We start from the raw sequence: 17,795 nt of genomic DNA, 5'->3' as shown, positions 1-17,795 counted from the left end.
GTTAACACTAGAAACTGAAGAAAATGACCCCCTACCCCCTGCCTACGCCCATGAGTGGATGCATTACAATCGTTTAGTATGTTTTTAAAAAAATTTGCAGGAATCACCCTCATTGTTTGATTTATTTTATCAGTGCCTTTAAACGAAAAATGCAAACTGAAATCAAAATTTTTTAAAATGTCAGCGCGCTAGCAAACTAACCTGTGCATCATACGTTTGAGTATTAATTTAATCCTAGCTGGTCAATCATTTCCCGATTGTTATAGTATTTCTACACAAATTAGGCTTGCCTGAAGTTTGAGCAGCTTCTTGAAAGGGGCTATTTAGCTACAGCAACTTTTTTACCATACACTGTAAAAAAGTTTCACTCAAATTTCATTCAATTTTATTCAATAATGTATCAATTTCTGTCCACCCACACCCGATTGATTGAAATTTTGTATAAGTACAACTGAGTGAAACTATTGCATCAGAAATTAGTGAGTGTTTACTCAAATCCAAGTTACTGCTAACCATCAATTGAGCGACTTTTGACTCTATTCTGAGTATATAAAACCAATTTAGAGTTGACTTTTTCTCTAATATGATTTAAATTTAACTATTATTTAGTCATTTTTTTACTCAGACTTGGTTTTTAATTAAATAAATATTGAGTGCAAACATAAATCACTCATAAATGATTAATTAGGATATACAATGTCAAATTAATTCACTTCGCGGGGCCTTCTCCTGTCCTGGTTGAGACCCGCCAGCTGAGACCCGCCGCCGCCGGCTAAGGCCTGTTCTCCTGGCGATCACGCTCTTCTGAAGCATCTAACGGGCTCCTATCAACTGTGGTCAAGATTACTGAAACGATATGTAAGTGGTGCCATCTTCAAGGCGCCATTCAAATTTCTTGAAATTAATATACATTTAAACTCACTCAGTAATGACGACATTTACTCTGATGTATGTACCAGACACGAGTTTACGTGGAGAATTTATTTAAGGAGTATAGTAGTATAGTATATATAGAATATTATATTTGAGTGAAAGTACTCAGTTTTAGTTTAAATATAATCACAAATGAGTAAAATGCCCAATATTGAGTGAAAATGTACTCAATAATTTCACTTGATTAATTCACTCCGAACTTTTATTGCTTTCACTCACACCGATTTTTTACAGTGTAACGACAACATTTTGGAGGCGGCGCTATTAAGCCTATGCTAAACATATCGAAAAGTAGTCAACTTTGATTAAGCATAACTCAGAAACTATGTGGTAAAATGTGCTGAAATTTTGAAAAAGTATCTATCAGGTGCATACTTAATTAATTATGCTGAAAGTTTCATGATTATATTGAATAATTTTGGTGATAACTACCTTAAACACATGTACAGTCATATTTTTTTCTTAAATCGTCAATAATAAACAAAAATGCAATTACTAAAAGTAATTTTTTGAATAATAATTAATCTGTGCAAGAACAAAAAATATATTACTACGAGAATTATTAGATTAGATTGAATATCACAATTGTCTTCATTTTGTTGGTACCACAGCTTTAAAAAAAAAAACACGTTTGGCGCTTCTTTGTTAATCTGATATCTTATTTCAGTTCTTGCACTCGCTGAAACTATCTAATCTATTAGGTTTTTGCGGGTTATAAGATTAGCCTTATACTTTATTGTACATTGTTTTGAATAAGTCGTAATTTCTATCTGCTTCATTTACCCACACATCATCTGAGCAAATTCAATTTATGTTTCCTTTATAAATAGTGGTTTTTTTTACATAAAAATGCAAGTTCATCTCTCCTCTGTACAACTGGTCCAACTACCCTCCGAAGAGAGAGTTAGACCATCATATTACAAATAAACAATGTTTTAGGGTGTCCTAATTCTGCCTTATTAAGCAAGAAGATTGTAACAGATATTTTGTTGGTTTTGGATTATTCTCAATATTATAGACATTTTCACTCACAGATTCATATTTTTTTGTTTACTTTATTTGAATAAATCCATCCAGGGAAATGTCAGTTACGACTTTCTTGTTTAGTTGGGCAGAATTGAAGTTAGATATATAGAATGACCCAAAACTGATCATTGGTCCCCATTACAGAAAAACGGAAAGAGCAAATAGGAAGCCACAAGCGCGGATCTTTATTTCATGGAGATATAAGTATTTGAGTTAAAATTTCATCGTATAATAAGTTTACCACCCTAAAAGCTGTAGCGTAATTATTATTTCCCCAACATTTTTTCCTATTTTACATACATTTTTTATAGCATATAAGAGTTCGTATTTTCCTCAACAAACTTTTATTAAAAAAGTTTTTTGATCGCTTTCTCTTCAAAAAATCACGACACATGACAAAATAAGTAGAAAATTGATCTGCTAATCTTTATTTTCTCTATACATATCGTCTTATACCTTTTGAATGAGAGAAGTCGAAAACTTTTTTAATACATTTTGAGATAATAATTTCGATGACGTTACAGTCCTTAGAGCGGTAAAACAAAGATGGAGTTTTAAGTCAAATACCACGAAGATCCCCGATTGCGGTTTCCTATTTGCTACTTCCGTGTCCCTGTAGTAGCGGCCAGCTGTCATGAGTCATCCTGTACATCGACCTTGAGTTGATCTTATCTACACATATATTTTACATGTACACACATATATTTTAATTTATCACCCCTCAAACAAATATTATTACAAATCACCTGTCATAAATTTTATATTTAGGTAAGTTTCAGTGGTCCATCATTTCGTAGAAGTGAATGAAACATTGAAGTTATTTTTTACAATAACACCGTATGCGTATACAACTTGATATATCTCATAGAACATCTAATTTGTTATCTTGTATTAAAAGTTATTGCTGGTGGTGGCTGCAAAAACTTTGTAGGAATGCAATTTATTTTAAAACTTTCACACATACAATATCACAGCAAAAAAGCGTTATAAATTACTGTAGAAAAAAACTATTTAAATTTGCGCCACTTGGCGTCCAATAATTTTAATATCCTTGACTTCTTAATGAAAAGCTAATCCACTTAATTTTAATAGGTTCGCGTCTGGATATCCTATCACCAGCACCTTCTCACACAATTTTAATCATTGTGGGCTATAATTTCGTTTTGACATGTAATCTGAAAAGGTTCCCATTAAACGTGCCCAGAATCGGACTGGAAGATTATAGGAACACCTAAATTAACAATACTATCTCGGGCAAAAAAAACACTGCATCCCTAGCGTCTACCCTAGAGGCAGATGTTCCAGATTTAATGACTCGAATTTATACAAAAATAAGCATGGACGAATATAAATAAACACTTCAGAAATAGCACGGACATTTTCCGGTTTCGCAGTCATTTATTTTTATTTGGCGGGAGTTCAGGAATGTTTTTGTACAAATCTTTGTATACAGAACAATACAACGGAGTGCCAAGCCAAATGTATTGAACAATCGTTACCAGCATCAACACATTTTAAAAATAGGACCCTGACTTTCGTCTCGCAAAGATTTTTCAACTGTTGAACTATAAAAAATATGCTATAATAAAAATTAGTAAGTAATAATGGAAAAATCTACACTTCGTATACAACAAATTTTAAACTTTATTTAAGTGTATTCTCTTGAATGCAATAATAGCAGATAAAGAATGGGTCGGAGAAAACGCAACCACCAGAAATAAGATCTAAAAAAAAATTTTCTTTGAAACGTTTAACTTTTGGATATGTCCATCTGTCTTCCAATATCGACTTATACTTTCCCTGATTCATTCGTTATTATTATTATTAATCATCGCTATTATCAACATCACCTTTAAAGGTTGTAAATTATTTCTAGTTAATTTTATAAATTTTCCTAAATTATCATTAAATGAAGTTACGTAATATATCTACTCTTTGACACAGTTATCTAGGTATACTAAACAAACAACTCTATAAACAAGCTAGTCATTAACAGTTATCTAAAATAAAAAATAATACATATATCTAAATTGTAAGTACTAATAAAGAAACACATACCTGACATGTCGAAATTATTAAATAATATATTTTCAAAGAAATTATGTACTATTTTTGTTTGTAGTCGCTGAACGCGATAAATTGCTTACAGTCCTTACGATATTTGTTAAGATAGAAGTTGAAGAAGACCCCTGCATCACTTTTTTGGAATTAACCTCATTCGACACCCGAGGTAGAAAGACATTGGTGGACAATTTCAAGGCACTCCCCTACCGCGGTAAATTGTTACAATAGTTCCGACAACAGAAATTTATTGGCTTACAATTTTCTTGGAAAACTAAACAAATATTGTACGGGCTGTAACTTATTCCTACATTTTCAGAATCAACAAACCTGACCTGTCTAAATCTGAATATATTTATAAAGTGACGTTACAACTATTAACAATAATAATATGAGATAATTTCTTTGAAGGATTGCATTATTATTTACTGATTTCATGTAAAATAAATGATTTTATTTATTTATTTTTATTAATAACTATTATTTGAATATATTACCTTTTATTTTAGATAATTTTAATGACTGACCATGTCTATGGCTTCTTATCATACCCAAATATTAGCTAAGAAAAATATAAATTAACTAAATACTAGCCCCTTGTGTACCTCAAGGTTCCGTTCTGGGGCTATTATTAATATATAACCTTGTTGGGATTATGCTGATTTACCTATCTTCACATATGTTATATAGAAAATAAATCGCGACTTACAAAGTGTAACATTATTTCATTTACTCGCAGATGATCTCCACTTATTTTTAATTATAATTGAAATAGTTCCATGTTATGTAAAACAGTTAGGACACTTTGGGATCTTTTCTTTTGTTATAAGCTAACAAGATAGTGTGTCACTTGTGTAGTGTCCCAATTGACATTCATATAAATATCTTAGAAACTCAAAAATACATATTACCTGTATATTCTATTATTAGGTCTCACATGTTTTTACTTATTTTATAAACTATTAAGATAATCCACACAAATTCAAAAAAAAAACGTAAAATTTTTTTGGATTTTGTGTATTAGCCTAATACCTACCTTAAAAAATGAGTAAAAACATGCTAGAAACTATTCAACGAAAACTCGTGGTGTATACCATCTAGTGAATAAGTCCATGAGAAATGCTTATTTTTTTTATTCGATTCCCACCTATAAATTGCTGCTGGTTCTGAAGGACGGTGTAAATAAACGGATAAATATAGGTACAAACATTTTGCTACTTTAAAAGATAGTTGTCATCAGCGTCCCATTGTTAGCGTTCATTTTAAGATCAGCGCAGCATCTGCGGGGTCATACACTTTGTTACATATCAGAATCGGGTCAACATCTCCGTACCTGGAAACCACATCCTGCACTTTATGTAATACGGCGCATAATATGGTTCATGAGGCTGAACTCCAGGACATCAACTAGAATATTTTATAACGGCTTATGGATACATTAAACATAAGTTTACCGGGAAAGCCACAAATGCATTGGAATTTATACCGGCTTTAGTCGATTTCAGTGAGAAATATATCGTGTATAAGTTGGCTGTTTATGATAATGGCTGGACGTTATATTTTAAACTTAGCAGGATGCGATTAAGATCACGTTCATGTCTGGATCCTATTTTTACGTAGATTGTGAATTCTACAGGGATGTTTCACAAAACAAGATTTATCTGTTCGTTCATAACCCTCATAAATTGTCTGTATGAATAGTGTTTGTTAATGGTACCAGAGCTGAGATATTTGCTCTATGCTTCCGACAATTTGTACATGAAATGAGTTAGTTTTTCAACTTCACAGTTGAAGGTCTCTTAGCGAATGGTGCAAAATACAGTAACGGCTCGTATGTTATCCATAACAAAATTATACAAACAAATAACATTGGGAAATCGTTGTAGTTTTATTCTCTCCATTGAAAGAATGTCATCAAAACATAAACGAGTTACTGTGGTTAATCGAACCCACCTTTTGTTTTTTCTATCAGTTCATTAGCACTTATAATTTTGTTTAATAATGTAGGTAATTCCTATGTTTATTTGTGAAAGTGCATACCTGATAAAATAATTTATTTCTATGGCACATTTTCTTTGTCATTATCACAGAAACCACAATATTTAACAGGGCGTGCAGCTGCCCCTCCCTGCGTAGAACAGTAACTAGTAGAACACTTAATACCGGTGACATTTATACTAAGAATAAATTAACAGGCAAGTGTTGGTTTATTTATTGGTATGCATTTGGTGTACTATCAGAAACAAGTAGCATTACGCTTCAGAAATATAAATCAGATATCGGTCATTAAAAGTCCAAAGATCCGGTAAACGAGGTGACATGAATTCACTTCGGAATACTCTGTCAATCAGAAATATATTTTGAATATGTGTAATATATATATTTCTCTCTTTCCTCATTTTCTACAGTTTAATTCCTCTATTTCCTTCTCTTGTTCTCTTTTTTTGTTTTTCTTGTTAGTGGTCTTGTTTAATTCATAATACACTATTTATGTCTATTTTCTTTGTGTCTAATAGTTTCAATTGTAGTTTTATTCCAAATATTACAATTGAACAACAAGTTTTAGAACAGCTCTAAATCTAAGTTAAATCTAAATTCATAGCACAGTTATATGTTGCATTTCTTGTACCTGTAGAAAATGCTCTATAATGCTGATAGCATATAATTATGTATAATTATTACACCATTTTGTTTTATACTAAAAATAATTGAATATTAATTTAGATTTCTGGTACTAGAACCAATATTTAAATTAATTTCCATTTGCAAAAAAAATCGTCGGGCATAAAAGTCACAGTCATTTCCTTTAGAAAGCTATCAGTAATTGCCACACTACGATTTATTTTAAAAACGACTACTATTATCTGGAATTAATTACACGCAGTTATTGAAAGCAGCTATTTCCAGCTATGCATTAGTTGCCTTTATTACCTATTCGATCAACACAACAGGAGGCGTTAAGTCCAAGGAAGCAGATAATTTTAACTTCCTTATGGGTGTCGCATCTGTTGACATTACTTTTCGGAGAATGCTACTCCTTAACTCTTCAGGTTTAATTAAAAAAGACTAGGACTTTTATAGTCAGACTTGAAATAATTTAAATCCGATAATACTCAGGTGACGTTTATAGCAGCGGATGTGTTGATGAAAAATGACAGTCCTAAGCTGTATATTATTTGGAAGGATCAGGAAAATTGTTAAAAATTTTCTCTCAGTTACGTAAGAAGTTTATATCGAAGAAGTAAACTTAAAATACTAATTAAGTCTCAAACATAGCAAAAATCTATTTATATATGCACCTTGTTTGTTCTATTTGACCACAACCGAAGTAGTGTTGAAAGCAGTCTTCATAAACACCAACGTCTTATGACACACCATCTCAATGTACATAAAAGATATTTATTTAACCTGTCATTTTAGGAGATGCAACTTGATTTGGGAATGAAATAAAGCAGTATATTTTTTTACGAGGCCATTAATGGATCATTAAATATACATTATGTTTAAAAGATTTGCATAAAACAATTTTGTAACTTCCATTATTACGAGGTCTGTTCAGTAAATAATCGAACTTTATTGTTTTGGTGAAAGTGTGGGAGGACAATAATCTAATTTTTAGCACAAAACTGACAAAGCTGAGTGTGCGGGCGCATTGTCATGGTGCAAGAACCATGAGTTGTGGTGTTTTCCTTGCTTTTATTGACTCGTGTTCCCAATGTACCGGTACAGTTACCTATTTATACAAATATTGTTACGTCCCTAATTAATCATGTGATATTCAAGGCGACTAAACCGCTCGCTAAACCATTTTACCTGCATTTGAAGTAACAGCCAGTAAATGCATAAAAGATGAACTGCCAATAGCAACAATAAAGAATTTCTTGATAAACAACGACAAAGATTATGTTTTATGTATTAATACTGATATAAAGCGGCAGTAATAACATTTAAAACAATCAATAATTTATCACAATAAGCCGGTTATTATCGTTATGTTGAACGTACACCGTCATGTTTAATTGAAATTCCTGAGTAATGCGATTTATGAGTATGGTTTATTTGTAAATATTGCATTGTTCAGTGTTGAAGCGTTCTTATTTAATCCATAGTATAGAAACGTAAAAATTTCATAATGTGTGCATTTACTTCATTGTCTTGAGGATATAAAATGCATTCCGCCTTTCAAAAAACCTTCTAAATGTTGTTCCTCAACGGAGTATTCAAACTATTACAAACTGAAGGTATATACATATTTGCTTAAACCATCATCTTCAAGGGGCTGTAAGGTCAACTTAAGTTGGAACTAATTGTGCAGTACTTAGGTGTTTCTTAAATAATCTGTAAAGATAATGTCCTTAATTATTACTTTTGATTCAAATCAGTTCTTGGTTTCATGAACTGGATCAGTAAAAATTCTTGCTCCAATTGTGCCAGCTGAATAGACCTCAGTGTGTTTAGACTTTTTCAATTCTAAACAAAACACGTTCTATTTCTGTTCCATCTGCATTTGCTTTTTCGAAAACAATTCCGCGATATCCGATCAAAAGTACAATTTGTTTCCTGGTCTCATGCGATTAGGCCTATATTTCATAATTCCACATAAATCTCTAACCTTATCTGCCAAGTTCTCGGTAATGTTCTTAATGTTATCAACGGAATTATTTTTACTCTTGGCATTTGCGATATAAATAAACCACAGTGGAGACATCTTTTTTTCATCTCAATAGCAGGCTTATTTGTGCTCGACAATAAGCTTTTGTTATCCGCAGCGATACATCAATATCAAGTCGGTCGCCTTCCTCGGGATAAAAATAATGTCGACATGATATCGTTGCTTTTCCATTCATTATCATCTGTTTGGTATTTACGTTATTGCAAATGAAATTAATTGATTGTTGGCGATATCTATCGGTTTTGTATTGCAAATGCCTGTATGATGATAGCAACTTATTTAAAAAAGTAATGATAGAGAAATAATATTTAACTTTGAAAACAAATTAAACGTTTTAATTAAATCATATTCGACATATCAACTGCTTGGATTTGAAGCAGACTTTTCTTCAGTGGTACTATTTTTTTCAAACAAAAACCATTTATTAGTTCTTCCTTTATTGAGAATTGGGTAAATTGTTTCCTTTAAAAATGAATTCCATGTTTTTCAGAATAATTAGATTAAAGAATCGAAATCGGTAATTTTTCAGAACATAAAGAAATCAAAGAACCCTAATGAGATGAAAACAAAGTTTTTTTAAGTTGCTTGATGCTTACGTTGCATTCGAACCCGCTAATTCGAATAAAAAACATTGCTATGAGCTCAAGAACAGTTTAGAAGTTGACCCTTGTGGCAAAATTACAAATATATTTTTCGCTAATTTCTAGTAATAATTGAATCTTTATTTTTTATCGAATTATCATATATTTATGTGGAAGGTCATTGACCAAACGACCCTATATAGAAACCGCCAGTGGTTGAATCAATGTTAATCTTGAATCACTCAGCATAATAATTCGCATTGTACTATTCTCGTTATCTCCGTTTATTTTTAGACCCGCCAAGACTTATCGGCATCTGGCGTCGAGGCTGGTCACCCGGAAAAACTACCAAAGACTCGTCCCACCAACCCCAGAAACCGACTGGACCAGGGAGTCATGACCCAGAGCTGCCCCACTCCCCCGCAATCAAGGAGGAAATTCTTCTTGAGCCCCAAGGGTCTCAGGAGCCCCTTCGTGAGCAGGAACGCTAGGCAGCAAGGCGACGTGGCGGCCTTATCTGGTAGGTGAACGATAATTTTAAGTGTGCATTAGCAGTTTCAATAACTCATCGGGGAATTTATTTTACTTGTATCTCCTAGCAGCGTGTCGATTTTTTAAACAAAGTGTCACCAGAGAGTGATATCGGAACATCGGAATTAGCATCCAATTTTGTTGTTAATGTAGGAAATGCTATAATTTTGAACGAAAGCAGAATCTATTCTCCCATACTGTTAGCATACGTCATAGTGAAGATTCCAGGCTCTCCACTATTTCCGTACCTTTATTCTTACCCACAATTAATCAAGTTTACCCCATCGCTAATGCACTTTATCAAACAATTGTAAAATAGAATTGTTTATTTCTATGGAAATAACTGATTTGTGTGACTATATACACTGCTCAAAATAATTAGAGGAACACTTATTTAAATCTCAATAACTTTTTTATTTGTAATACTATATAAATCTAATAGTGCATAGCTTAAAGACTAACATTTTGTTCGAATAAATTTACGAAAATAAAACAAATTTACATAATCATTCTTGAGACAATAGTACCAATTCAAAAAAACTACAAGAAATAAAATGAAACATACAATCAAAATTTCAATTTAGAAATGTGCTGTGCCTTGGAATAGTAAACAATGTTGACAGTTCCGCATAAATTGTAAAAAATGAGGCATCTAAGTGAAGTTGAAGTCGTTCGTGTTGTTGCTAGTATAGAGTATGGTACCAGTATTCGACAGGTTGCAAGAGATTTTAACGTAAGCCCTTCTGTCATCCATCGCGTGTAGAATCGTTACTGAGAAACCGGAGGATATAAAAGACGCATTGGACAAGGTTCTAAAAGGAAAACAAACCGAATTCAGGACAGGTTTTTAGTCATATCCTCCTTGCGTTCTTGTACATCCACAGCAAAAGACCTTCAAAGTAGGCTCAGAACGACTCATGGGTTGGAAATTTCCGATCAGACGGTTAGGAATAAACTGAGAGAAGCAAACTTGAGACCAAGAAGACCCGTGCGAAAACCTATTTTAACTCCATATCACATAAGGTCTCGTTTACATTTTGCACGTGAGCATGTGACATGGCAACTTCGATATTGGAGACCAGTACTCTTCACAGATGAGTCACGATTTCGTTTAAGTCGTTGTGATTGTCGAGTACGTGTATACCGACGTCCACATGAACGTCATTCTTCAGCTACCATAGAAGAAGTCGAAAGATTTGGTGGTGGGTCAGTGATGGTTTGGGGCGGAATTAGTATTGATGAAAGAACCGATCTTGTCATAGTTCCAGGGACTCTAACCGCTGAACGATACATTGATCTCATTCTAGAAGATCATGTTATACCAGCCGCTTATGGTATAGGTCCAAATTTTCTGTTTATGCAAGATAACGCAAGGCCACATACTGCGATTATCACCATGAACTACCTTCAACATCACGGGATTCAATCCATGGATCGCTAAGTCCTGATCTAAACCCCATCGAACATCTTTGGAATTTGTTAGATAGGCGTGTTCGGAGGCGCCCAGACCCACCTCAGACTCTCCAACAGTTAACAAATGCCCTAATCGAAGAATGGGAGAATATACCACAAGACATTCGTAGGCTCATCCGAAGCTTACCACGGAGGTGTCAAGCAGGAATTCGTGCTAATGGAAGACATACACGATATTAGTGAACCAAATCTCACCAGGACCTTTATGTTATACAGACAGGATCACAGACTCTTCACTTTACTTCTTGTAGTTTTTTTGAATTGGCGCTGTTGTCTCAAGAGTGATTATGTAAATTTGTTTTATTTTCGTAAATTTATTCCAACAAAATGTTAGTCTTTAACATATGCATTATCAGATTTATATAGTATTACAAATGAAAAAGTTCTTGAGATTTAAATAAGTGTTCCTCTAATTATTTTGAGCAGTGTAGTTGTTAAAAAGATACTTCTAATGAACAATCTTCCAGAAACTACATTATTTTCACGTCTTTGCACACATCTTTTAAAAGAATATAGGTATTTAAAAAATAGGAGATATATCTACCTACCTATTTAAAGATTTCTGTAAACTATAAGTAAATAATATAAATAAATGTCACAATGTCGTGCGTCTAGTGTTGCAAATGACACATTGCAACAACAACAAATATGTCGATAATTTATTCCTACCCTTTCAATTAGCGGTCTGTCGATTTGTATATATTTTTAAATAGAAAGATACCCACTATCCATTTCAGTCGTCGCCTCGAAATAAATAGGTAAGTGTAAGTGTAATCTCAGGCCCCTTTTTCCGTCTATTTATAGACGGTGTAGTCGTCCCCCTTCGTGTCTCGCGCCTCGGAGACACATTTCCTCGGAAAAAAATCCCTCTGTCGTCTGCATTTTTACCTGCCCACCGCGCTGTCGCGCCAGGAGTACCCACGGAGCGGATATGCGCTGTCCCACGTGCGACGCCCGCGAGATAATCGACCTTTGACCCCACGTAAATCGCGGATCACTGAATGTGATGTGCGACGCCCAGGCAATGTTGCCATATGCTAATCTCCGAATGTCAGGAAATTCACCAAAATTCTGGGCAATTTATGTATATTAAAATTATTGATAAAAAAATACGATTATAACTAGAACTACGACGACGTCAGTACAAATTAAAAAAAAATACTAATAATACACTCGTATTCTGTACAAATTCGTATTTCGATACATTAATTCACTCTTGTTTAAAATGTCGATCTTTTTAAAACCTGTGATCGTTCTGCAGCGGTAATGACCTCCTCAACAACTTCAAATGAGGGAAGACACTGGCCCAGCGTAGTTTTAGGGAAAATTCGTTCCTTATGGACAGCGGGGGCCTCTACTGCAAGCGCCGGCTTGAATCAACTAGTAGCATCAGGCACGGAAAAAAGTCATTACATTTCTGTTTTCCTTTTAGTCTTTATTTTTTATTATTTTTTTGTTCCCATTTTTTCGTTTGTTTGTTTATTATTGTTTTGAGCATGATTTTTTAACACACCATTAATTGTTGTTTACACTTGACAAGCGTGATATACAATATATGTGGTAACGATATTAATATGCGGTAATATTTATAGTTGCTCACATCACTTACTGTGGTAACAGCTTTTCACATTAAAGCATGCAATATTTTTTATCCCAAATGCATGTGAAAATGTACCACTGGCTGAATATATTGTAAACGTTTTGTCAAATCCATCTTTTTCTAGCACTTACACTTAGACTTTTTGCACTGTGTAATTTTTCTGCAATGCAAAATCATAACAATAGTTATTTCCTTCTTATAGATGACGAAGCAACCTTGAAACCTTCTGCAAATAAAAAGTCCTCCGAAAATGACATGTATATGAGACTCGGTCTCCTTCTTGGTGATGGCGCAAGACGTTCTAAAAGAACCCAAGGACGAAATCATGAATCATGTTCGTCATTAGCAAGCTACGAGACATCAGCCATGTTGTCAACTAACACTAGCCCTGTTTCAACCCTCACAGGAAGTTCTGAAGATCAACATAGAACAAATCCAAGCTCAGATAGCGTCGCATCATTAATGTCGATGTCGATGTCTGGCCAAAGTAACTGCAGTTCAAGCCCTGTTAGTAGGAGGCACAGTGTCACAAGTAATATATAAAAAATAATGATTTTTGTTGAAATTTCAATACAATATATTTTTTTAGCTACTCAACCTGGTCCAGTAGAAGATCTCAACATGTTCAGAAATAGGCGAACATGCATAAGAAGATCGGCGAGAACGGGAACAGTAAAAGGTCCCGTAGACCCGAAAATACGTTTTGCTCAGTACAGAACACCTCAACTTACCCTCAAACCTCTATTTTTCGAAGTCCCACTTCAAGAACCAGATCCTTTATTCCTTGGAAGACACTGGCTTATAAAGGAAATTGAAGATATTATTGGTAATTTTGTTAATCATTTTCTATACAGTTCATTCAATATCGAATTTTTCAGCTTCTTCCAGCCCTGGTGTCCTCCTCACTGGTAATCCAGGAACAGGAAAGACTGCACTTGTCCTTCAGCTGGTAGAATATAGTTGCTTTGGAAGAAGAAAAGAACCAGTCTACCAATCAATTCATTCCCCAGATCGATCTCGAAGTCCACAAAGTATCTATTATCAAATTGACCTTGTCTCAGAAAAAATCCGACAGTTAGCAAGCTGTATTGTAGCATATCACTTCTGTCAAGCCGACAACAACAACACCTGCTTAGTACCTGACTTTATCCATTCACTTGCTGCCCAGTTATGCCAAGCTCCACAGTTGACTGCGTACAGGGAACACCTGCTTAGTGAGCAACATTTGCAATCTGTGCTGTCACTCAAGGAGTGCATAGCTAATCCAGATATAGCTTTAACCAGAGGTATACTGGAACCACTAGCCAGCTTGAAAAGAATTGGTAAAATTGACAATATCAACTGTGTAATACTGGTAGATGCACTCTGTGAAGCAGAATACCATCGCCCTGATCATGGTGATACCATCACAACATTCCTTGTTAAACATATGCCGTCTTTCCCTAGTTGGTTGAAGATTGTGGCAACAGTTAGGACACAGCTACAAGAAGTTACCAAACAGCTGCCCTACACTAGGATCTCTCTAGACAATATACAAGCTAATGACAATATACAAAAAGACATTCTGGGATATATTAACTTTAGACTTCAGAACAGCCCCAGTATACAAAGCAACATCACCCTATCAACATCTGGAAAACTGGAAAGTGGAAGTGTGTCTCAACACAAGTTCTCTCAACATTTGTTGAATTTAAGTCAAGGTTCCTTTTTATTTGCCAAGTTAACTCTGGATCTGCTTGAAAGAGGCCAGTTGGTTGTAAAATCTTCCGGTTACAAAGTACTTCCAGTTACTCTAGCTCAGATTTACCTGTTACATTTTAATCTAAGATTCCCTACAATTCGTTCCTTTGAAAAAGTCACTCATATTCTAAGTGTGTGCTTATCTGCCCTATATCCGTTGACTCTCTTAGAAATCTACTATTCTGTAAACTCACTACTGGTAGACAACTTCTTACCCTGGTCCGAGTTCCTACAAAGATTTAAATTGCTCTCTGGTTTCTTAGTGAAACGTTTAGACAACACCTACATGTTCTTCCACCCTTCCTTCAGGGAGTGGTTGATTCGTCGTGATGACAATGAAGCTACAAAATTCGTTTGTGACCTTAGATCTGGACACGCTGGAATTGCCTTTAGACTGTCCAGAGTTCAAGCTCCTTTAGATTCTGAGAAGACCTTAGAATTGGGACATCACATATTAAAAGCCCATGTATACAGAAACATGTCTTTGCCAAATCTCAGTTCAAGAGACCTCCAAGCCAACTGGGTAGCGGAAAGTTCTGAAAATGTCTCGGCTGCAGTTTGTCACTTAAGAAATATGTATAGTCCTAACGTGAAAGTATCTAGGTTGCTGCTTCTAGCTGGAGCTTCACCTAATTACATCACTGACTTCCTAGGTAAGTAATTATTGGAAATCTGATGTAAAGGAGAAATCTATGTATTCTTTGTTACAGGAAATGCCCCCGTTTTGTGCATGTATGCCAATGAAGGCATAGTTCCAATGGTATCCCTTCTCCTTGAATTTGGAGCTGACGTGGAGCTAACTAACAGCCAAGGATGTACAGCGCTTTCTCTAGCTTCAGCAAAAGGTCACTGTGATGTCGTTAGACAGCTAATTGCTGCTGGAGCTTCTCCAGGCCATGCTGATACAGCAGGGTTCTGTCCTTTAGTTCATGCTGCCCGAAATGGTTGCCTCAATGTTGTTGGCTACCTACTCGCATGCGATTGGATTATCAAAACTCCAGAGGATGTGGAATTGACAGAAGCAGCTCAGCAAGCTTTGGTGGCAGCTGCTGGACAGGGACATACAGAGATTGTAGAATATCTACTAGATATGGCTGAAGTTAATGCTGATGTCCGTGACACTATAACAGGAGAGACCGCTTTGACTGTAGCTGCAGCAAATGGTTGCCATGCTGTTTGTTCAGCCCTTATCAACCGAGGCGCCAACATTTCTACAACCAACAAAAAGGAATTGGCACCTTTATTGTTAGCTGTTAAAGAGGGACATTGGGCTGTGGCTGAAAGACTGATTCAGAGCTATGCTGCTATTGAGCAGTGTGACAATACAGGGAGATCACCACTGATGATTGCTTCTTCTGAGGGTCACCTTGGACTAATTGAACTACTACTTGACAGAGGTAAGATACATTTTTCTTTGTTATTTTTTTCAAAGATTGTTACAATTGTGATTATTTAAGGTGCTGATATAAACAAAGAGGATCGTGAAGGCCTTACGCCGTTGTGCTGGGCTTGTCTAAGAGGTAAACTGCAAGTAGCACAGAGTCTGATTGAACGTGGTGCCAGCATCAATCACACAGATAAGACTGGACGTACTCCTTTAGATCTGGCAGCTTTCCAGGGCAACCAAGCCTTAGTACAGTTTTTGTTGGACAGAGGAGCCGTTATTGAACATGTAGACGTCAATGGCATGAGGCCTTTGGACAGAGCTATAGGTTGTAGGAATATTCAAGTGGTTCAGTGCTTCTTAAAGAAAGGAGCTAAATTGGGACCAGCGACTTGGGCCATGGCTGCAGGCAAACCAGAAATAATGTAAGATAATTTTAAAGAAAACTCTTTTATATGTGGGTAATAAATGATTTGTATTTTAGGCTTATACTTCTTAATAAACTTTTGGAAGATGGTAATATTTTGTATCGCAAAAGTAGATTAAGAGAAGCTGCCCATCGCTACCAATATGCTTTGAAAAAATTCCCCACCGATGACCAAGGAGAACACAATAAAGCTTTCCATCAACTACAGATCAACTTTTTACTTAATTTCTCTAGATGCAAGAGGAAATTAAACGTAAGTCAATAAACAATTAATGAAAATAATACAAAAGTAACAGTAATTTATATTTCAGGAAGCCGAAGAAGCTGTTAGCTTAGCAAACGAAGTTATCGACATGAAGCCAGAATCTTATGAAGCTTACTATGCAAGAGCAAAGGCAAAGTTAGACCTCAAACACTATGAAAGTGCCTTCCTTGATGTTAAAGAAGCTCAGAAAAGAGCTCCAGCTCAGAACACTGAAGTTAAAAAGGTGTTGAGTTTTCTACATGAAGAAATTACCAATAAGATGTCTTCAACCAATCGAATTTCGAACCACCGAGATCTGGCCATCTCCGTGGATACCTTACACGAATAAGATAAATTTATATGTAATAATAAAAGATAACCCAGTGCCTTTTCAAGTGCATTTTTTTGGAAGACTGATAATCAAAATTAATCTTTTGTGAATATTAGTATAAGTATGGCTTTGTAAATATTTTAAATTAATTTATTTTTGACTGTTGACAGTTTTGGGTTCATCTCATCATTCCCGAGGATAAAATATCCTAATTGTTATTTATTTATTTCAATATTCCTAGATATTTTTTTTTGAAAATAAGACAAATAGTAAAGGACTAAACATGTAATAGTTAAAACACCCAGGCTCAGAACAATTGTGATTTAATACTTATCGTGTCAAACTGGCTATAAGGTGAAATATTTTTCCATATATTGAAGATTTAGAACAAATCAGACCAAGGTATACAATCTTTTACCTGGGATTATTATATTTTTTTTATTATACAAAGGTGGTAGACTACTATATTAGTCAGCGCTTTAATAGTTTGATTCGAACTAAGGCAAAAAAGTATTTAATAAATAGGTATATGTTATAGAATGTTTTTGCCTTTTTCATGATTTGTATATATCAAAAAATAAAGAAAAAACTGCCGTATATACTAGAATTGTTCCTTATTGTTAATTTTATTTTTAGCTGTACTTTACACAACTTGTTGCAGTTAATTAAGGTTTTTTATTTTCCATTTTTTTCAAGATTAAACTGTAAATAACAGATATGAAGAAAAAATATGCATTGTATTTAATACAACAATTTTAGTGATCTAATTTTATTTTCATTCTTGCCAAGCAT

General features: G+C 34.7%; 1 protein-coding gene across 3 annotated transcripts in view; it reads left to right on the top strand.

Annotated features, from left to right (window-relative positions):
- The window catches only part of LOC108914933 (protein TANC2), a 376,447-nt gene extending 358,652 nt beyond the window's left edge, over positions 1-17,795 (top strand). For 2 of the 3 annotated variants that reach the window (XM_018720862.2, XM_018720865.2), the window contains exons 5-13: positions 9,568-9,793; positions 12,539-12,670; positions 13,080-13,409; positions 13,467-13,703; positions 13,756-15,270; positions 15,328-16,014; positions 16,075-16,426; positions 16,486-16,681; positions 16,740-17,795. In XM_018720862.2, the coding sequence (XP_018576378.1) occupies positions 9,568-9,793; positions 12,539-12,670; positions 13,080-13,409; positions 13,467-13,703; positions 13,756-15,270; positions 15,328-16,014; positions 16,075-16,426; positions 16,486-16,681; positions 16,740-17,021 (3,957 nt within the window). In that variant the 3' untranslated portion in view covers positions 17,022-17,795. The remainder of the gene's footprint in view (positions 1-9,567; positions 9,794-12,538; positions 12,671-13,079; positions 13,410-13,466; positions 13,704-13,755; positions 15,271-15,327; positions 16,015-16,074; positions 16,427-16,485; positions 16,682-16,739) is intronic. The other variant, XM_018720867.2, reaches the window with a different exon arrangement.

This window comes from Anoplophora glabripennis, unplaced genomic scaffold, assembly GCF_000390285.2.
Source record: "Anoplophora glabripennis isolate ALB-LARVAE unplaced genomic scaffold, Agla_2.0 scaffold19, whole genome shotgun sequence".
Classification (NCBI taxonomy): Eukaryota; Metazoa; Arthropoda; class Insecta; order Coleoptera; family Cerambycidae; genus Anoplophora; species Anoplophora glabripennis.
This window is presented reverse-complemented; position numbering and strand designations above follow the sequence as displayed.